At 50.8% G+C, this 22,779-nt stretch overlaps 1 protein-coding gene and 1 long non-coding RNA gene across 2 annotated transcripts in view; both read right to left on the bottom strand.

Moving 5' to 3' along the window:
* Positions 1-2,240, bottom strand: part of LOC133259453 (uncharacterized) — a 34,458-nt gene extending 32,218 nt beyond the window's left edge. The window contains exon 1 of the long non-coding RNA XR_009740394.1: positions 2,065-2,240. This is a non-coding gene — a long non-coding RNA (uncharacterized LOC133259453). The remainder of the gene's footprint in view (positions 1-2,064) is intronic.
* A 414-nt stretch (positions 2,241-2,654) lies between these two features.
* The window catches only part of TAF4 (TATA-box binding protein associated factor 4), a 65,060-nt gene continuing 44,935 nt past the window's right edge, over positions 2,655-22,779 (bottom strand). Inside the window, 8 exon segments of the mRNA XM_061436989.1 lie at positions 2,655-4,137; positions 17,018-17,137; positions 17,573-17,629; positions 18,473-18,598; positions 19,422-19,552; positions 19,851-20,020; positions 21,062-21,176; positions 21,525-21,672. Of these exon segments, the coding sequence (XP_061292973.1) occupies positions 3,970-4,137; positions 17,018-17,137; positions 17,573-17,629; positions 18,473-18,598; positions 19,422-19,552; positions 19,851-20,020; positions 21,062-21,176; positions 21,525-21,672 (1,035 nt within the window). The 3' untranslated portion in view covers positions 2,655-3,969.

The raw sequence follows: 22,779 nt of genomic DNA, 5'->3' as shown, positions 1-22,779 counted from the left end.
CCTAGTGACCATAACGTATGGATGCATTTCTGGACTCTATTTTGGTCATGGATCCTGTATCTGTCTTTACACCAATACTGCACTGTCCTGGTTATTTTATCTCTACAGCAAGTCATGAAATCCAGGGGTGGAAAGTCTCCAATTTTGTTCCAAACTGTCTTGGCTCTTTTATCCTCTGCAGCTTCTGGAATCAGATTTCAGTTTCTATGAGAACTGCTGGGTTGTGACTGGGATGGCACTGAATCAGTCTGAACAGAACCCCTGTCTTCACAATATTGGGTCCCCTCCAAGGGCTCAGTGTATTTCTCCCTTTAGGTCCTCTTTCACCTAATTTCAATGTTAAGATCTTAAACTGCATATATTCCGAGGTACCCCAATGTTTTCGGTGGTGGTGGTAATGCTCTCTTTTGCACTTTCTACCTTTCTGCTTCTGGTGCATGGGAATTACATTATTCTGGATACTGACCTTGTACTCCAATATCTTAGCAAATACACAGCTCAGTTTCAATGTGTTTGTAGATTCTTCTGGGATTTCTGTGCCTGTGATTGTGTTGCCTAAAGTCCTGCCTTCACCTTCTTCCTCTCCAAACCTCATGCCTTTCTCTCCTCTGCCTTTCTGCCCAGCTGCCACTGTAGTTCCCTGGGGGATGCACATGGTCAGAACAGACATCCTGGTCATGGTCCTGGCCTAGCCCAACAGCTGTCTATCCCAAGCCCACACAGGAATGTGAGTCGGACTTGAGACAACTGCTAACGATTTTGCTGAGACACTGAACAGTACCCAGTGCTCACAGGAGGCATAAACACAGACACATTTGCCTCTGAGCTGCCGGCCACACTTCTCTCGGGGGTCATTCCTAGGTAGGGAGCATCAGTCTGCACCTGGGCGAGGCCCTGGGCAGGACAACCAGACCCTGTCAGATGTACAGGCAAGCTGGAACCAAGGCTGCACGTGCAGAAATGTGAGTTCCGCCGCCCTTCACTGGCTGAACTAGTTCATCTCAGGGCCAAGAACTTATCATTGTTCAGCTGCTCATTCACATCAGACTCTTTGCAATTCACTGACTACGTACAGCATGCCAGGCTTCCCTGTCCTTCACTATCTCCCAGAGTTTGCTCAACCTCATGTCCATTGAGTCGATGATGCCATCCAACCATCTCATCCTCTATTGCACCCTTCACCTCCTGCTCTCAATATTTCCCAGCCAAGAACTTAGTGAGAACAAAGTATTAGTCGTGGGGGAAGAGTCCAAGTATGACCTCAGTACTCAACCACCTCTGGCATTCTGGTACAGAGAGGGAAGACTGGAAATCACGCCCTGGTATTTCCTGCTAAGTGTTAGTCACTCGGTCCTGTCCGACTTTTTGTGACCCCATGGACTTGTAGCTGGCCAGGCTCCTCTGTCCATGGAATTCTCCAGGCAAGAATACTGGAGTGGGTTGGATGCCCTTCTCCAGGGGATCTTCCCAACCCAGGGATCAAACCCAGATCTCCTGCATTTCAGGCTGATTCTTTACCGTCTGAGCCACCAGGAAAGGCTCTAAAAATTCACATCTACCCTCTTTCATTGCCAGCATCACAGGTGTTATGGGCTGAACTGCCTCCCCCGCCCAAAAAGGATCACGTTGGGGGTCCCAACGTTCCAGGAGCTCAGAACTTGACCTCAGAACGTGGCCGGATCCTCACAGAGGCCATTAAAGCTCAAACGAGATGACTAGGGCAGGCCCTCACCCCAACGACTGGCATCTTATGAAAGGGAGAGATTTCATCACGGAGCCAGGTGTTCACACAGAGAAAACAGCCCGGCAGGCAAAGAGCGACGCTTCCACAAGCCAAGAAACAGCGGCATGCGCACAACCGCCAGGAGCCGGGGAGGCCTGGGCGCGCCCTCCATACCACTGCCTGCACCTGGGTCTCGACCTCAGCCTCCAGCACGGAGACGACCAACCGCAGCGCTGCGTCACTGGGGAGACCGACACAACATGGGTCAGACTGAGGCTGTAACTTGACAGGAACCCACGGATCTTGAGAGCCCCGCAAACCAGTCAAAATCAACACGAGACCTGGACGCCAACTGCCATCACACCGAGGAGGCTGGCGGCGGCTCTCGCGAGACCCGGACTATCTAGACCCGGACTACTGTGAACTTGGCGGCCAGGCGGAGGCCCCCTCAGGAACCACAGCTTGTTGAGGCCAAGCTGTCACTCACCGCCCGACAGGGCGGGGCCTCCAGCGACGCCCGGCCCCCCTCCCCCCCACACCACCACAAAGGTCGGTCCGCGTCAGGGCTGGGGCCAGGACGCCCACGTGTCCCTACCCCCGCCTTACCTTCCCTCTCCCAGGGGCGCCCCAGGCCTCTGCACGGACAGCAGCCCAGCATCCACGCTGCACGAGTCCATCCGTTTCCGAGGAAGAGTGGCCCGGCAGGGAGCAAGGCCTGAGCTCGGCTCCTGGGCCCTCACACGCGACACCGGGTCTGACTCTGGAGGCAGGTCCTGTCCTCGGAGGTGAGGCTATTTCTACCGGACTCGCTGGGTTATAGACACTGACTCCTAACAAGTGGCTCATAATGACACACCTCAGCGGAGCCAGAGCTAAAATCTCTGGCAGCAGAATCTACAACTGGAAAACTGGGAAAAACAGGCAAAACAGATACAGATAAATTTGTTTTTAATAAAGGAGTTAATTTTCTTTCAATCCTATATAAAACAATAGCAATTAAAAACTTCATTTTTGAAAGTAAAATATTTACATATGAACAAGTAACTGTGCAAAATTTACATGAAAAAATGGAAAGACAGGGATTTCCTAAAAGACAAAATAAAAGGTGTAACAGTTTTCAGGTGTCCATAAAAAATACTGATCAGCATTCAGTTCACACGCGCGAATAAAGTCTAACATGAGAATTCACACAGAGAAAGCCAAAGTATTTACAGTCATAAAAGTACTATCAATAGACAATTTAATACAATAACCTCTGAAAATATAAAGAACCAATTAGTATATTTGTAATAAAAAAATAGGTACAAAGAAGGGGCTTTTGCTCTGGACGTCTGTAAAGTGGGCCCACAGCTTGCATACAGTCTCTTAGCAAAATAATTATAGTTACATAGCCATCTTCATGTTATGTGCCAAAAATTATGTACAATTACTGACAAAATACACCAACCATTTTTCAACACTTGATTCACACTGAGAAACAGTCTTTTGATGATTCTTCTCAACTTTGATTTTATTTCATCTAAGTTTTCACTTTTAGCTAAAAAACACAGTGCAAGTAAAATAGATTTATGCTGAAAAGGTTTTCATTTCTTTTAACTTTACAGCTTTACAAACAATAGCAAATAAAATGCATTTGTACAGATGCTGACCACACATTCAGAAGGAGCCGCGTCACCGGGGCCCCACGAAGCGGGACGAGCCCCGAGGCGCAGGCGGACGGTGGGCTGCCTGCTCCTCGAGGATCCTGAACGGAGGGGCGGGGGAGGAAGGGAGATAAATAGTCTAAAAAATCAGTTTGCTTTGCCAACTGACTAATACAAAAATAAAATAAGTGAAATGAGGTCACTGGCTGTAGACACACACCTACGCAGTAAGCTGGGTTGAACTAAACCAAATGCACAAACGATGGAGAAACCGCTATGAGGTGACAAGAGGGCAGCTAGTTATTTGCTAAACGATTCCATCAGTTTTTATATATGGCTTGTTTGGCAAGAAGGCCACTCAATCAAAGATGAGTTAGGATTTAATTGTCCTGTAAGAGTACCCGCAGGCCTCTGTGTTCTCTGTTACAGAAACATGTTTTCCTCCATACTGAAGAGTTGACTTAGAAACAGGAATATAAAACTGTTCCATTGTAAAGAGGTGGCTGTTTTTTAAACAATATCCCATTTGCTCGTTACAAAAAGGCGTAATCTGCAAATATATAAAAAGTCCCCAGGCGTCTCTGCTAAGAGGCCGCGTCCGTGCTACTTAAGGAATGCTTTGTACAGCAACAGTGAATGGCTTGTCTCACGTTCATTTTCTAAACAAAATATGAGGTCCCTGAGGTTGACCCGCGTGATCCTTTGCCGCGTGAACTGTCTGGGGGTTCCGACGCCGGAACTGCCTGGGACCGCCGAGCCTGGGCCCGAGCCCTGGTGACGAGAAAGGAGAAGACAGCCGAGTTAGTGGAGCGCAGAGGTGGGCAGGGCCCTCGGCGCTGGAAGGAAGGGGCAAGGCCACGTGCTACCCCAGGACCACAGGCCTGGGGGCAGCGCAAGGTTCCCTACAGGTGTCCCACGGAACCCGGCTATGGAGGAAGCCGGGCCTGGACAGGCTTAGGCCAACTGCTGGAGCCGCGGTGCTCAGCCAGTCCCTAACAGAAGGGGTGAGAGCAGGAGGCACGACCCCGCGCCCACCTCCAGGCCTGGTGCGCTCAGGCACACACTGGAAGATGCTAACCCTGCGACTCCCCACAGAGCTCAGACTCTGGCCCCGGGCACAGAAGGAAAGCGTGGTGGCTCCTGCCCCAAAGGGACGCAGAATGGCTCCAGGGCTTGTGGCTGGCATTGCTGGTGTCCAGGACTCAGGTGGGCTGGCACTGCACCTGCGGTGGCCATGTCACCTCCCACTTCGCCAACAAAGGCACGTTCCCAAAGCCGCAAGGTCCAGGCTCGTGGGCTGGGCGGGCTGGCAGTCGGCGAGCTGGGCTGCAGGACTCTTCGGTCACCGTGTCATCTGCGGCCTGGAGGGCGCTCCCCACTCCCTTGGGCTGACAGCGGCCTGCACTGCTCAGCACCCAGTTTGGTCAGCCTGCGGGGGGATCCCGCCGAAGGTGTGAGCTCTGGTGCCTGCCTGCTTGCAGAGCTGGGGTTCTGGGTGCCTTCCCGCCACGTCGCCGCCCCCCCAGCTGCAGCATCCATGATTTCAGCACGTCTGTCACCGTCTCTATCCGACACTCGTGGACACAAACCACACAACTTCCAACTGGACGGGTCTTCGTTTTCCATTCAGAATGAACAGGAAGTGTCTGTATTCTGATGGTTAAAGTTGCTCATTTGTATTTCAAGTGCAAAACTTACAATGGAACTTTTACAGTGTTTTCTCAAAGTTTAAGAAAGTGGGAGCCGTGAGTCCTGTGATGCTGGAGGAGGCCGCAGTGCAGCAAGCGGCCAGCAGGTGGCAGGCGAGGCATCCCATGCGTCTTCTGTTAATTTACGAGTTCCTTACACCCCCCCCCCTTCAGAACCTTAATCACCAGTCCCTCCTCCAGACAAGTCCTCTGGTGACTACTTGTCCGTGTTTGAAACAACTACTTTAGGTTTTCTTGCCAGTTTTCCCTGAGTCTCCGTAACAGCCCTGTAGGAGCATTTTGGGTACAAAACAAACAGCACTCCTGAAAAAGCGGTGATGAAAACACACAGCCGAGAGGAACCAGGAAAACGGGAGCTGGCCTGCGCCCGGGGCCCTGGGGGTCTGCACCCTCAACATGGGGAGCCTGCAGAGGCCAGTGTCTGCAGAGACAGCTGGGAGGGGCGGGCGGGGCCCCACCTGACCCCGAGGCTCGAGGAGAACAAAGCGCTACCTAAACCATGGGCCAGGCGTCTTCTGTGACACTTGCTACAATTCTGGACCATGTCTGATGCTCTTACTTTCAAAATAGTTCAACAACCAAAACCAGCTAGAAGGGTGAGGAGGGCTCACTTCAGGCACAGAATGTAAAGGATGCTGAAACTCAGAAATCAAGGTAAATGATATTTTAATGAAATCTTTTTTAGAAGTCAAAAGTGGCTCCAAACAAGACAAGCAGGCATTAGCACAGCCCTCAGCGGGACTCCAGGGCTGTGGCCATGCTGGCCACACTCATCATGTCTCAGGCTCCAGTGGTCACGAGGTGGCCACATGTCACTCTTTCGTGGACTTTAACAAGAAGGCTGCGCTCAGAGGCCTCCTACCTGACACTAAATGTCGTCCGATGTCATAGGGTGAGTGCCAGCCTGTGACCGACTGGCTCTGGGGTGTCCTGGCCACAGAAGGTGGTCACAGGAACCCAGTGCCCAGCCTGCAGGAAGCAGCCCTGGGTAATCGGCAGTGACCTCAGATGACAGAAAACTGCATGGCAGATGCCAGCGTCCACGTTCACCAAGAGGCTCAAGCACAGAGGATGATGGGTTTGCTCTGTTTTGCATTTGCAGGCGCTGGGGTTAAAACACAGCAACCTTGGACCCCAGCTCCCCGCCTGAAAGCACTGTGTGAACTCAACCTGTCTCATTCCAAGACTGTCGTGAGATCAATGAAAGGGTATCCCCTACTGTCTCCTTTGAAGGCAACCTTAACACTGTCAAAAATGCCACAGGCAACTTGACAGGCAACAAGCACTCAATGTGGAAACCAAGTGGAAACAATCACCTTAGCCCCAACCTGCCTGGCTCACCGGTCACTTCACTCAGGCCCCCAGAGCCATGCACAACCGACCATGGCACCTGGCTGCAGCTGTAGCAACCTGCCATGGGCCCTCCCCAAGGTGGCAGAGAGCACCAGCCTCTCGGGGACTGTCTGGGGGAACTCACGTGGGGGGCCTTACTGCCACTCCCCCCAGAGCCCCTACAATAGTAACAAGAGGTCCACACCCGTGAGAGGGTGTCTGAGTGATACCCCGGTGTGCTAGGTGGTGAGTAACATAGGTCAAAGTACCAAGAGCATAGACACCCCTGGCTCGCTCTGGACCTCTTCACACCAGTGCAATTCCCAAGCTTGTCCACGCCTGAGCACAGGCAGCTGGAGGGCGCCAGGGACCCCTGGCACTTGGCTGAGGAGAGCCAAGGTCACCCTGGTATCTTCCATCATCTCCCCCAGGGATGTCCAGAACAGGGAGGGAACACGGCATCCGCAATCCGCACAACATGAAGACGCAGCCCGGGCCCCACAAAGACCGAGGAGGGGGGCTGTGCCCCCATGACTCCAAGCAGCAGACACAGCAGCGAGAGAGTCCTCCTCCCACCAGAGCAGGCGGGGGGTGGGGGGGGAGGCGGGGGAGGGGGAGCAGTGCCTAAGTGCACACCAAGAAGAGAGTGGGGGGGATGCAGGGTCCTGCGGGCGCCACCAGAGGACCTCAGCCCTCCTCATCAGGACAGACACCAGCTAAGTCACTGGGTTCTGCCAACAGTCAGGAGAGGGCGCCATCAGACCACAAAGCTTGTCAACACCAATACCACAAAATTAACAAGAGGAAGATCAGCAAGTCCACCACGAACCACCACAAAAAGTCAGAAAATGAAATCCCACACATATCAGGGCCAAATGCAATCTAGAAAAATAAGCCACTACAAGACAACACTTTCAACAAAAAAATGTACTTACACATTTGAGCGTACGAAAATCACCTTGAATCAAAAACTCAAAATATAAGGGCAAGATAAATTAAAAGCCAGAAAGAAACAAGAGTTGACTGACTCAAGAAAGAAAGGAGAAAAAAAGACAAAATTATCTCATACACGAATATAAACTGGAAGGTGCTCAGGGGAGAAAAAACTCGAATAAAAATTCATAAGAATTCAGAAGAAGAGCAAAACAACCGAATAGAAAGGAGACAAAGAAAAAAAAAATTAAAGGGCCAAGAAAACACAGGGTAAAGGAAGACACGGAAGGAGCACATGCGCTGAGCCATCAGAGCCCCCAGAGAGGGAGGCACACGTGAGGGCAGGAGTAATATACTAAACTATAATCTGAGAAAACTTTCAAGAAATAGAAACCAAAAAACCAAACCTACATGGACAAGGCAAGTGGGCACCTGGGAAAATTAACCCATAAAATCCACTTTGACGAAGCCTCATAAAACTGTCACTTTTCCAAGATAAATTAACCTGGAATCAGGCTTTCCCAAACCCATGCTGCTGCTGCTAAGTCGCTTCAGTCATGTCCAACTCTGTGCGACCCCACAGACTGCAGCCCACCAGGCTCCCCAGTCCCTGGGATTCTCCAGGCAAGAACACTGGAGTGGGTTGCCATTTCCTTCTCCAATGCATGAAAGTGAAAAGTGAAAGTGAAATCGCTCAGTCGTGTCCGACTCTTTGGGACCCCATGGACTGTAGCTTACCAGGCTCCTCGGTCCATGGGATTTTCCAGGCAAGACTACTGGAGTGGGTTGCCATTTCCTCCTCCTTCCCAAACCCATACAGTAAGCCAAAGTGAAAGCTGGTCGCACAGTATCCAACCCCATGGACTATAGCCTGTCCAGCTCTTTCATCCATGGAATTCTCCAGGCAAGAGTACTAGAGTGGGTTACCATTTCCTTCTCCAGGGGATTTTCCCGACCCATGAATTGATCCCAGGTCTCCTACATTGTGGGCAGATTCTTTACTAACTTAGCCACTGCTACTAAGTTGCTTCAGTCGTGTCCAACTCTGCATGACCCCATAGACAGCAGCCCACCAGGCTCCCCCGTCCCTGGGATTCTCCAGGCAAGAACACTGGAGTGGGTTGCCATTTCCTTCTCCAACGCATGAAAGTGAAAAGTGAAAGTGAAGTCAGTCATGTCTGACTCTTCGCGACCCCATGGACTGCAGCCTACCAGGCTCCTCCGTCCGTGGGATTTTCCAGGCAAGAGTACTGGAGAGGGGTGCCATCGCCTTCTCCGAACTGAGCCACTAGGGAAGCCCATATACAGTAAGCAATGAAAAGCATTAAAAACATCACTGAAAGCAAGCATGAACCAACATTTTTATATCCAGCCTGACTGCCCTCCACATCCAGGCCACAGAAAAACCGTTTCAACTCACAATATGGCGGGGGACTCTGCACCTGAGCATCGTGATAGCTCAGACACAGGTCAGGGTCATCCCAACGAGAGAGGGCAGAGAATGTGCAGAAGGGAGAAATAAGCATTTATAATATAAACGCACAGCTGGTGCGACAACAAAACCGAGGAAGTGGCCAGGAGATGACACCGTATGCCATGACGAAGTAGAAATGACGTGACAAAGCGTGAGACGGAAGGGGTCACAGGACCCACTAGGGAGACTGTGTGGCCGCCTGGGGCCAAGGAGAATGCGGACGTGAGCTAAGAAGCCCAACAGGAAACACGTGAAAACCTGGGGTAAAGACACCCAAACACTTACATACAAAAGTGACCACTAGAGCAGAGTCACACACCTTCCTAACACAATCATCTTAATTAAGGAGCAAAGACTACACATCACACCAAAACACACAGCAACTGTAAAAAAAATAAAATAATCATAATCATAAGAATCTGAACCCACAGAGTCTGAACCCACATGTCAGCTGTTATCAACACAAATGATGGGCTTAACTCGCCTGTGATGGAAAACCACTCGCCAGCGGGACTCAGAAGACAGGCCCCTGCTGCACACTACACAGAGGGGCAGCTACAGGAGGGGCCACAGGCCCAGGAGGAACAGAGGCTCCAGACCAATGGAACAGGAGAGCAGGGGAAACAGGCCTGACTGAGGACAAGGGAGACACCAAGCCCACGGGGCACAGACTGATACTTTGTGATGCTAAAAATCGCAACTGCCTGTGAAGATACAACACTTACGGATATGTACATATCAAATACCACGGCAACCCCCAGAAAAGCAAAACCTGCAGGAGATGCAAGGAGATGAAGACAGAGACACTGACAAGGGTACTGTGGAGCTCCACATCCAGCAAAACACACCAGGTGGATGGAGACAAGCCGAGACAGTCGGTATCATCCATGAGGTTCTGTAAACCCTATGAGAGCCGATACCCTGTCCTGAGAATGAGCACCCACAGCGCATTCACAAACACTGAGTATCCCTGCTGCCCAGCAGGTCTGCAAAACTCAACAGCCTGGCAACACATGGTCCGACACGTGTCCCAGCACTGGTCCTCCACAGCTCCAGGGAGACACGGCCGACCCCATAGTTAGAGCAGGAAGACATGAGGTGAGCCTAGCAAGTCTGTGGTGCGGGAAGGTGAGGAACCTCCCAGAGGCGGTGGGTTAAGTGAGAGGAGAGAGAAGCCAAGCGCAAGGGGCTTGTGGTAACTGAGCAGGGCCAGGACAGGAGACCCCACTGCAACCCCCGCCGTGACAGAGGCAGGTAAGGAATGGAAGAGGCAGAGTTAGCAGATTCCCCCAACCAAGGCCCAAGGAGAGCCCGAGGCCCCGAGCAGGGAGCAGTGACACCAGCTGGGAGGAACAGTGGTCAGGGGAGCACAGCCCCAGAATTCCCCACAAGACTCTCATTAAGAGAGGAAATGGATTTTCCAGCAGGGACACCTGCAAGCCCACCTGAAGCACCACCCGCAGTGGGACTCCCGGGTGTCACCACCTCCTGAGATGGCGCGTCGAGGACACAGCACAGCTGGGGCGACACTCCAGCCACGTTATACCACCTGGATTTCACCGAGAGGAAACTGACAACGCACCCAGAACGAGAGACCGTCTACCAAATAACTGATAAACACTCTTCAAAGTGTCAGGTCAGGAAAGACAAGGAAGCACGGAGGGCTACAGAGACCGAACGCCAGGACAGGGCCCTGCAGCATCAGTGGAGAGCAGGAACGATCAAATACAGGGGAAATGTGCAAAAGCCACGTCGGACTTAAAAAATCCAAACTATACAAAGAACTCTAAAACCTCAATAACAAGAAAACAAACAACCCCATTTTAAAAGTGGATCAAGGATCTTAAAAGGCACCTCACCAAGAAGATATGTAGATATCAAACAAGCACATGAAGAGATGCTCCACATCGTATGTCATTAGGGAAACACAAATTAAAGCAAAGAGACGCTACCACATAACTATGAGAAAGGCCCAAACCCAGAAGACTGCCAAGGCGAGTGCTGGTGCGGTGTGCGGCGGCAGGGACGCTCGTCCAGCGCTGGTGGGGACGTGGAGCGGTACAGTCACTTGGGAAGACAGGAGGGCGGCTTACAGCAAAAGTAAACACACTCTCACCACACAAAACTGTGTCCCTGGTATTCACCTGAATACGTTCAAAACTCACATCCACATGGAAACCTGTACAAAGATGTTTACAGCAGCTGTATTCATAACTGCCAAAACTCAGAAGCAACCAAGATGTCCTTTGGTAGGTGATGTTTAAGTAAAATGTGGTGCACCTAGGCAATGAAATAGCACCAAAATGAAGTGTGTTATCAAGCCATGAAAAGACAGGAGGAACCTTAAATACATTCCGCTATGTGAAAGATGCCAGTAAGAAAAGGTAACATTCTGTCTGGTTTCAACTCTATGACACGGGCAAAGACAGAACTATGGAGTCAGTAAAAAGATCATGGGTTTCCAGGGAGTGGGGGGAGGGAGGGATGAACAGCCAGAGCGCAGAGGATTTTTAGGGCAGTGAAAATGCCCTGTGTGTGACGCTATGCAGGTGGATGCATTATTATACACATTTGTCCAAAGCACAGAATGTACAACACAAGAGTGAGCCCTGATATGAACTGCGGGCTCTGAGCGGTGATGGGTGCCAATGCAGGTTGGTCAGCTGCAACAAATGCGCCATCTGGCGGGGGTGTGGATGATGGGGGAGGCTGTGCCTGCGGGCGGAGGGCAGAGGCTCAGGGGAAACTGTACTGTACATGCAATTTGACTGTGAACCGAAAACTGCTCTAAAGTATGAAGTTTACTTATTTTAAATTAATTCTGAAAGACAAAATCCAGTAATGTCTTGAGTTCACAGTTATCACAGCACCACTTCACATCAGGAAGCTGAGTAAGGGGTACACAGAAACTCTACTCTTTATGTAACTTTTCTGCAAGTCTAAAATTGGCTCATAATAAAAGTTCTTAAGACATACCCTTAAGGATATAGTCCTAAACTAAAAAAAAAAATTAAGCCTTATCTCTGATGAAGAAAAGCACCTGAAAGACTTTTTTAAGTTCCAGATTTTGTGTTCGTTATCACACACAAAACTCACTTTTCCAAAAGTCCAAAATCAGGCACACCCACAATACATGAAACCACGCCCCCAGGCTTTCAGTGACGTGTCTCCACTGTCTCCTTGAGGTGCTCTATCCCCCCCAACTCCACTCTCCTCCCCACACCCACACCCTCCCCGCTAGTCTCTACTTTGTAGATATTTCAATGCCTAAGACAGAACTTGATCAACATGCCCTTCCCCTAGGCCCTCACCTCCCAGCACAGGGACCCCAGCGGCCAGAGTGGTTGTGGGATTGGTTACACTGAGCAAAAACAAAAAAGAACCAAATATTCTGAGACGAATGGGAACTTGATGTCTCACTGCCTGTGAAGGGACTCCTAAGGAAGGAAGGGGAGGAGACTGGAAGAAGCCCTGAGGTCCTAGACTAGAATTTCAGGACCCACTGGAATGTGTAGGGTCATTCTAGATACAGAGAGGCGCACACACGCACACAACTGTGCACAAACACACGTTCCAGACTGAGTGCTGGGGCCTCCGGGGCCTGGGGCAGGGACCCCGTGGCGACCAGCACGCACAGTGCTCAGACACTGGTCTCCAAATATCACCCTCCACTGCAGGGAAGCTCCCAGGTGCCATGTGGGGGAGGGCAGGGGAGGCACCCGGACACCTCTCATGCTTACAGGTTGAGGGAAACGTTTCAAAAGGATATAGAACCAGCTCGAAGAAGCTTCCACTGATCAATCTAGAAACAACGAGAGCATTGATTACACCCCCTGAACACAGCAGGATCCATGTGTCCACACACGGTGATGAGTGGATGGATGGATGGAGGAGGGTGGGAGGGAGGCTCTTCTTCACAGCAGAAGGCAACCAGTAAATGTGGGGGCATGATGGACGCAGCGCCACAGCCTGGCCCCTACCCTGGAGGTCCTGACGCAGTGGGAGCCATGCGTGGGTGCTGAGGCCAGGGGAGGGGTGACAGGGACAGAGCAGTGCATGACCCTGGACCCCTCCTCACACAACACTAATAAACACCAAGGGACTAGACAACTACACAGTGGGGAAGGCTGCTTTCTTAACCAAGCGCTCAGTCAGGTAATCAAGGCTAAGGTCACTAGCAGCAAGAAGTCCATACTGTCGGCCTAATGACATTGAGGATCGCCCAACAGAACAAGAAGCCTGTCCTCTCTAACACTGTCAGGAATGCAGGCATCAGGCACAGGCTCACAGCACGTGCCAGCTGGACACTGCACACACCCTGGACAGGTGGTGAAGTGCAAGCAGGTCTGGGAGCCTGGGCCATCGGGGTGTGATGTCCTGATTGCGGGGGGGAGGCGGGTGCAGCGGTAACCTAAGAGCATGTCCAGCATCATCAGCATTTTAGGGGTGATGGATATCCGTCGGGAAAAGATTTTGTACACATCATGTATAACACACAAGTGCATAGGCACACTGCGTGTGTAAAGAAGAGGTGCTGAAATAGAGGTGCTAAGTGTTCAGAACCGAGGATCTGGATATGGAGATTCTCACCCTGCTCTTTCAACTTTTCTAAAGATTTGAAACTATTATAAATTAAAAGAAAACATGTTGAAAAACGTTAATCAATATTTTCTGGAAAGACGGTGCCAGCGGCATCAGAGGTTCTTAATCTTCCCAAAGGCCAAAGAAAACCCAGAGCAGCTAGGAAGCAAAACCAAACGCCAGCAGGCAACACATAGAACAAAACCAGTGGAGACGAGCTGCAAGCAGCCACAAGCCTGGAGACTACCTCAAAACTATGCGCGGAAAGCTGCCGGGCACCTTTGAGGTCTCAAACCCTCGGGGTCTTCACCAAGAAGAAGGGCAGGTTCACCTGAGAGCGGCCACTAGACCGGGCTGGTACTCTGACTGTGGCCTTGCCACCAGGAGCTCTGCCTGTGACCAGCCAGGGGCCCACACGAGAGGAGCGTACTCCTCTGAAGCTGAGCAGGACAGGACAGAGGAGACAAAAAGGTCCAGCTAAGAGTCGAGAGGGGCAGAGCCAAGAATCACAGACAGCACACGGGTCACCATGTGGAAACTATGGAAGAGGAGCTCAGTGAAGCCAGCACATCTTCAAACTGCCTCCTCCTGAAGGTTTAAGACCACACGGTTCACATAAAAGTGAACCACGAAAAGGCTGAACCCCAGACAAGCTGCCCTAAGGAAAAATGAGAATAAGGAGCAGAACACCACCCAGAGAGATAATGGAAAACACCAGAGACACAATCAAGAAGAGATCAAAACTATCATGTCTATTTCCAAACAGAGACACTGAGAAAATGATAAAATGCGTGAAGAACAACATAAATCAGGATTAGCAAAACTTGGAAAATGAGCTGACAAAGTCAAGGAAAAACTAGAAACAAAAGAGAATTTCAGTTGAGAAATGAAGACTACACTAAAAAAGAGCACAGGAGCAAATAAAACAAGTAAGGAAGAAAGAAGACAGTGAGGATGATAAAAAGCACCAAACTTTTTAAAAGAGAGATGAAAAGGATATAAGAGAACAGGCAAATACTGACAGTAGATACGAAAGATACAACATATGAATAACAGGAATATCTGAAGACGAAAACAAAAACAAAAAAAACATTCAAGAAAATGTTCCTGAATACAAAAACATTCAAACTGCATGTTGAACGAACACAACCTCTCCCCAAGAACAACAACCTAAAAACAGCCGATTCCAGGTAAAATGCTTGGCTTTAAGGGAAAAGAATTCTGTGGGCAACTTCGGGCAGAAAGAACATATGAAACACAAGAGAAATAAAATCAGACAGTCATCAGACAGACAGCAAACCTTTTACACCAGGAGAAAATATCTAATGTAACTACTTACTCAAGGAAGAGTCTCAAGCAAAGAACATGTGAGCCAAGGATTTTATAGCTATCAAAACTGTCGTCAATGTGCACAAATCTGGGGAACTCAGCCCCCAGGAAACATCCCAAAAGAATCCAACAGAGAATAAGATTTGGAAAGTCAAATGACTAAACAGATATCCCCACAGACTAGTCAGTATTAACCATCAAGTTACTTATGGAACTAAGACTACCATGAAACAGCCATGTGACGTAACCAAAACACACGCGAGTGACCGTCCTTGCCCGAGTACAGCCCACCCTACGTCCTCATTCCCGATGTCCAGCCAAAAGCCCAAGGCCTTTCCTAGGAGTAAGGATCATACCCCATGCAAGACCCATCCTGACCTCACAGGGAAGGCAAATGTGCCGACTGAGCCCCGCTGGGTGGGATTCCCACAGACCCTACTGAACGCCAAAGCAAGACACAAACACACATGTTCAAGATGAGCAGCCGGTTGCTGAACTTAAACAAGCATTGACACTCTTCAGAGGATGATGATATATCGTTCACAACGTCCAGCATATAAGTGACAATGACTAGACATGCAGAGAGACAGGAAGCTGTTACCACACTTGCAGGGAAGAGCAGTCAACAGAGATTGAGTCAAGATGACCCAGATGTTGGATTTGACCAACCATCAGAGCAGCTTTTACAAAGAGGTTCCAAGAATGATGGGAAAATCTGGCTTCAATAAGGAGCAGACAGGGAAATCTCAGCAAAGAATTAGCAATGATTAAAAAAAAAAAAGACCTAGGCAGAAATCCCAGAGCTGCAAATATGTCAACAAAGGAAAACTTCACTGGACAAGCAAGATGATAGAGAATCTGAAGATAGATCAGTAGAGATTATCCAGTCTCGAACAAAGAAAGTGATTACAGAAAAACAGGTACAGACTCAAGAGACCCACAGGGCAATATCAAGAGAACTAACAGAGGTATACCTGGGAAACCCCACAGGAAAAGACTGAAACAGAGAAAGGTTTGAGGAAGTAAAGGCAAAAGTGCTGCAAATTTGAGGAGAAACCGTGACCTACCAACCGAAGAAGCTCAGAGAAGCCCCAGCAGAGGTCAAGAGAACCAAGTCTAAACAAACAAAGACGACAAACTCCTAAGAAGCAAGACAGTCATCTTGAAACTCATGACTAACAGGAAACAAGGATCGACATCACAGTGGAGCCCTGAATACTACGCAACAACTTCCTTCAGGGTGCAGACGGTCACACGTTCATGGCTGTGTTCAGCTCTAAGAAAGAACAGGAGCTCTGTAATTCTGCAGAGCACACTGGAACACCTCCCATCTTCTTTGTGAGCTGGAGCAAGACAACACGACTAAATGAGAATAGGAGCTCCCTCAGAAAAGAGAGAGAGACCAGCACTAAACTAGGCCTCAGGAGATAGGGAAATGTAAAGTAGCTAAAATTCTTAGAATCGCTTTCCCTGTTCGTCTGTCATTCTACTAAATTTAGTTATACGTATCTGGATTTGCTTGGCCTATTCAAGAAGGTGACAGAAATTAACTTTAGAAAAAACAGAGCTGAAAGAAAAAAACTGTGACTACTCAGGGAAAATTTCATTCAAAATTTTGAGGAGGAAATTCAACCACTTTCGAGTAAACAAAAGCTGAAAAGACCCCATCACCACGTAGACTGCACTACCAGCAACCCTAAATGCTGTCCTTCGAGCCCAAGAGCAATCCTGCCGATGGAGACCCGGAGCTCAGGGAGGGGCACAAAACATCAGAAATGGCAAATCAGCAAGGAAATATAAAAGACAATGTTCTCTTTCTCCCTGAGATTCACAACTGGCAGTTTAAAGAAAAAAAATCACGATACTTTAAAGGAGGATTTGTAATCATATATAAAGATACAAGAGCAAGCACAACAGGGAACTAACAAAATGTGGACAAGCAGAACCAGGCCACAGCTTTCCTTGTGCTGGGATCTGGGCTCACCTCATGTCCACACTCAATGAGGACAGTCACCTCAAGGAAGGTCACTCTGCTGACTGAATGCCCCGCATGGCCTCCAAAGTCAGCCTAAACCTCACTGTATAAGCTACAGAGATCAAACCTCCTCCTGCAAAGGGATGGCTCAAGTGACATCCACAAATAGGTTGATTTGATATAAAGCATCGAATGTAAAACGTATTCTGAGGGCGGTGAGACAACATGTAAATGGTGCGAAAGCCCGACTCCCTGGAGGGTGAGCGGGAGGCCGACGCCCGAGGCCCTCCAGCCCCTGTCCCTGCATCCGAGCGGTACCTCTGGTCCCGATCCCGGTCCCGGGGAGTCCACTTTCCTCTTTTTCCGGGGCCCGATGGCGGCTAGTGCTGTGAGGTTGGCATCTCGCTGCCTCATCTGTGCCAGTTCTTGTTGCTGCATCTTTGTTTTGAAAAGCAAACAGAGACTGTCATTTCATGCATCTTTTTTTTCTTACTACAAAAGTAATACACAGACACCAAAGGGTTTTCCAAATTTTTCTAAACTTTTAGTTTGACTTTTTTTTTAAACAGGAAGTATAGTTTACAATCATAAAAGTAGTAAAGCAATAATAAAAACATTTTTTTAAAGCTCAGAAAACATGAGCAAATTTTGAGAGTACGGAGATCAGATGCCCCAAATGAGAAATTACCATGAAATGTAAAAGCAGGACACAAACGGTTTGCACAGGCAAACACCTGGAGAGGTGTTGGCCGCTACGTGGAGGCCACTGCAGGCACACCATCACTTCCTCAGCCTCTCTCACCCATCAGCGCTCAGGCTGAACACACACACTTTCCAGTGTGCCGTGCAGGTTCTTGGACTAGAAAAGCTTACCTCCTTTGCCTTCTGTTTCAACCTTAACTGTTCTGGATCTTCTTGTCTGGATCGAGACTATTTTTTCAAACAGGTAAAAAAGAAAAATAAGTTATGACCTAAACATTTCTCATCCGACAAACACGTTACCTTATTTGTGACATAACAAAATCTAAGTCTTACAACAGAAAACATCAAATTTTTTAAATGCTTCTAGCCAAAAGATGAAAATTTATCATCACAAAAAACAAACATTTTTGAGAAAATCAATACCACTTGGACAGAAGAACCATGGTGTGGCCTGTGGCAGGTCTGCCAACTGCAGAATCTGATGTGATATGACACAAGGATGTGCGTGCAGGCAGCCCACAGGGCTCCGCTCAGCTAGGGACCTGCCCACAGTGAGTAACCGCTGCTGTTCGAATGCTCTCCGCCCCATGCACCGTGTCATGAGGTCACCCCCAAATACTGCTCGGGCTCCTGGACACCCCAAGTATGTGTATGAGTGCTCGGGCTCCTGGACACCCCAAACGTGTGTGTGAGCGCTGCAGCTCCTGGACACCCCGAATGTGTGTGTGAGCACTCTGGCTCCCAGACACCCCGAGCGTGTGTGTGAGCGCTTGGGCTACTGGACACCCCGAACGTGTGTGTGAGCACTCCGACTCCCAGACACCCAGAGTGTGTGTGTGAGCACTCAGGCTACTAGACACCCCGAACGTGTGTGTGAGCGCTCCAGCTCCCGGACACCCCGAATGTGTGTGTGAGCACTCCGGCTCCCGGACACCCCGAGCATGTATGTGAGCGCTCTGGCTCCCGGACACCCCGAGCGTGTGTGTGAGCACTCCGGCTCCCAGACACCCAGAGCCTGTGTGTGAGCACTCAGATGGAGATGGGAAAGCTGAGTGACCCACAAGCACTTGCCTTTGCTGCCCGCATTAAGATCTCTCTTTCCTGTTCGTCTTTTCTCTGTTTTTCAATTTGATCAAGCTGTTCAAAAAATTTGAGCTGAGCCCGGACATCACTTGCCTGTTCGTATCTGTCATCATCCTACAAAAAAGTGAAAACACTGTTTGTGATAAACTTGGGAGCCCAGCCAGACAGTCGGCGTACCGCTTCCGGCCTCCCTCAGCCCAATCCCCAGGCTAGTGCGCAGACTCCAACGTCCCCCCTCCACCTCCCAGCTCCACATCTGATAAGTGCTCTGGACGCTCACATGCCGTCGCAGGTGAGTCTCCTTGGGGCTCACGGGGAAGTTTCCATTTTATACACTTTAGCATCACTTGATTTTTTTTTTTTTTGGTGCCAAAATCCAGGACTGAACATCATTTGATTTTTTTTAAGTGACAGCTAAAAGTTTTATAGCAACATAAAAAAACTTTTTTTTAAAGCAAACGGCTACATGCTTTTATTCCAAATGCTGCTCTGAAGGCAGTGCCTGGTAGGGCTCGGCAAGCACCTGGCTGCTCCATGGTGCCCTGAAAGAGGCCCTTCACAGAACAAAACGGAGTGCTGCTCCAAGTCACAGGAGGGCAGGACCCCCTCGGGTCTGCAGGGACAGCTGGGGCCTCAGGTGCAAGGACTCCAGGGGAGTGGGGAGAATGGGTAGGAAGGCTCCACCCACTGCAGAGCTGAAGAGGCCCCTGCCTGGACCAGCAGATCAGCTCTTAACCCAGAGGCCAGGTCCCCTCGGGATCCTGCTCCCCAGCCAGGCGGACGGCACCCAAGGGCGCCATGGGGCTGAAAGCAATAGCCTCTTCCCCAAATCCAGTTCTGGGAAAACTCCAAACAGGCTAGACACGTGGCTGCCTACCTCTGCACCCTCCCCCAGGGAGGGACGACAGGGAGTGTCCCCCAGGGAAATGGCAGTTACCTTGTAAGAGAAGTTCTTCTGCTGGGCCGTCTCCGATATCTTCTCCACCAAGTTCTGCAGCCTCTGCTGCGTGGCATGTGACACATAACTCACCACGTCTGGGTGCAACTCCGTGATGCCGTGTTTCTTCCCTGGGGACAGGCAGCACTTTACCATCACTGGAGCTCTGTTCTTCCCTTCACTGTCTTCCTCTTATTCACTGGTTATGGCTTTGTGCGACCCGAGGGCACCCCAGGCAGGCCCGCAGGGGAGGGGGTCTACACCTGCTTCCCTGAGACCACCACTGTCAACCCCATGGAAAGCACAGTCCTGGCAAAACAGGTGACCAGGAACAAGGTGTGTCCCCCAGCCCAGGACAGTTCCACACTGAGCATGCAGCTGTGGTCCACGCCAAGCCCACATGGAGGGCCCAACATCCCAGGGCTGTACCTATTTCTAATATCCTTCTCTGCAGAGGTGCTGGGAGTAGGAAGGTCTCGTCTTTGCAGGACCTTGTCAGGGTGCCCACCAACTCAGAGTTTGTGGCCAATATCCTCGCGCTTTCTTCTGACAGGTTCACTCCAGCCATGGACGCTACATCATTGATGTCATCATCATCCCTTCAGGAAACAAGAGGCGGCGACTCTAACTCAATGAGGGGTAAAACTCTGCGAACTCTGACCCTCAAGCAGGGCTTTCTAACCACTGGAAAGGCACTAACTTATCCTGCATCCTCCTGACCCTCGCCTGGAACCTGCAGCCTCGCAAAGCATCTGGTCACTGTGGAAGAATTGGTTCTAGACAACAAGACCTGGGCACTGGGCATGCTGCTGCCATTGTGTGTCACTGGTCCCAGGCCCCCAGGGTAGGCAGGCAGCCCCAGTCATGGCTTTCCCAGAGCTGTCACCTGAGTGTTCAGCCAGGACTCAACCCCACCAGGCCCATCTGGTTGACTTGCTCTGCATATCTGGCTCCCTCACCTGCAGAAGGAATCGTGGCCTCTGGGAGCCCTCGTTTCTTTCCTCTCTGACCCGCCGGTGGACGTGTCTCCCACCTCCACAACCTCCCTCACCCTTGTGAGCATCCTTCCCACCCTGCCCGGCCCCCACCTCCTCGCCCTGCCTGGAGCCCAGCTCTGATGTGGGCCCCGAAGGCTCCCAGTGCTGCCAACACCAGGCCTGCTCCCTAAACCGTTTTGGGGCCGGAGCATCTGTGAAGGGAAGGACCAACGGGCCCCCAACATGTGCACACTTCACGACCTCTGGACTGAAACCAGAGGAGATACCGCAGCCATTCCTAGGGCAACACTCAGACCAGCTGCCCGTCAAGAGACCAGAGCACAGAACCTCTAAAGGCTCTGAAACTGATGGAAGGACATGGGACGCGTCCTCTATGAGGACCATGATGCACTCAGAAGGCTGAGCCATCATATCTCAGAAACAAACCTCCTGCCAGCTTGCACAGAGTCAGCTGGCTTGCCTTCCCACCCTGTGTCTGCAGCAAACCTCCCCGAGTTGCTTAGTGGGAAAACACACAAATGGAGATCAGAGCTGAGCGTGGAGGGGACGCAGCGTCAAAAGGTGCCAAGGAGCGCTCGCTCCTAGGCACAGGCCGGCACCCACGTGGCCTTCCCTCTGGCGCCTCTTGTACACACTCCTTACCGAAACGAGCCTCCCCCAGGCTCCTTGAGTTTATTTTTCTGTGCAGCAGCAGCTTGTGCGGAGACAGTAGAAAGAGCTTTGGTTCCAGGTAACACAGCAGGTTTCACCACAGGGACTGCAGAGCAAGAGACAAGGGTGTACCCCCTGCACAGACTCGTGCCAGGGCTGGGTGGGCCGAGGGAGGCCGTTACCCACAACCCGCCACGAGGAAGATTCCTAAACAGTAAGAAACACCACGTTACTAACTCTAAACTAGAGTAAAAGTGCAGGCAGCCTCTCTCAAGTGCTTATTTTCCTGCATTTCATCAAACTTTCTGAGGTGTAAGAATGACTGCTGGTAAGGAATCCAGTCCTCTAAAAACCATGCTGCCAGGGTGGGGACTGAAGGGCACAGTGAAGCAGCCAAGCTTGAGCTATGAGTCCCACAGTGACGAGGACCACGCGGACAGGGTCAGGCACTCACCTGGCTGCAGCTGGTTCAGCTGGATCTGCTGGGGCGTGGTGAGCACGATGCGGTTGTGGGGCTGCCGGAGCGCGACCATGGGCGTCTGCGTCAGTGTCACCTGCGGCGGCCGGATCAGCGCCCCAGGCTTGGGCGGCGGCTGGATCACCTGGGGAGAGCCCGTGGGGCGCATGAGCACACACCCCCACCCCGAAAGGGGCTGCTGGCACCCGTCCCCAGGGCAGGGTCCCAGCCATCCCAAAGGACCGGGCAGGCTGGATGGTGCCCCAGGTCTAGTGCCTCCACACCAGCTCGAGCTCCTGGAGCAGAGCCGCACATGGGGCCCTGAGGTCAGCACCCAGGGACAGGGTCCAGAGAGCTCCTGAACCAGCAGGAACAAGCGGCTTCTCCCCAGATGCCAGCATGGGTGCCAGGGCCACCTCACACCCACCACAGCCTCAGGCCAGATGCTCAAAACCCAGTTTCTGAGTTTTACAACAGTCACCTGGGGGCTTGCCCTGTGCTACAGGCACTCAAGGAGGGGGCTGGGGGGGTGCCCTAGACCACGTTATCTCTGCAATAAATCCTGTGGAAATTCATGCCGTCCGGAAGAACAGATGCACGACGGCCCCCGGAGGTTCAGGCCACGTTCTGGCACAAGCTCAGGGAAAAGCCTCAGGGTTTCCTGTCCCCACAGGCTTCAGGGACAGCAGGCGATGATTGCAGGGCCTGACTCTGTGTCTCGTCCTTCTGCTGCAATGAAGCAGGACCAAGGCAGAGCCCTACCCTTGGGGAGGGGCGCAGGGAGCCCTGTCCTCACACTGGCACACTGGCTCAAGGCACACTGGCCCCAGCCGTGGCCAGCAGACACTTCTCCATCTCTGTGGAGCCCATCTTCGTCACCACCAATGAAGGCAGAAATAAACACAGATTTCAACTTGAGCAGGTGAGAGACCAGCACTCCCCTCATGACTCTGATGACCACCTGAGTATCACTTGGGCGTTATCATAAAATACATACTCTACAACCTACGAAAGTAACACAAAGACCTGCATTGTTTGATTAAATTTCTTAACTGTCTATAGGAACATTCAAAAAATCTAAGATCATGGCATCTGGTCCCATCACTTCGTGGCCAATAGATGGGGGGAAAGTGCCATATTTTCTTTTCTTGGGCTCCAAAATCACCGCAGACAATGATGACAGCCATGAAATGAAAAGACGCTTGCTCCTCGGGAAAAAAAGCTATGACAAACCTAGACAATGTATTAAAAA

The sequence above is a fragment of the Bos javanicus genome, chromosome 13, assembly GCF_032452875.1.
Source record: "Bos javanicus breed banteng chromosome 13, ARS-OSU_banteng_1.0, whole genome shotgun sequence".
NCBI classification, from domain to species: Eukaryota; Metazoa; Chordata; class Mammalia; order Artiodactyla; family Bovidae; genus Bos; species Bos javanicus.
The sequence above is the reverse complement of the archived record's forward strand: the minus strand, read 5'-3'. Positions and strand labels throughout refer to the sequence as shown.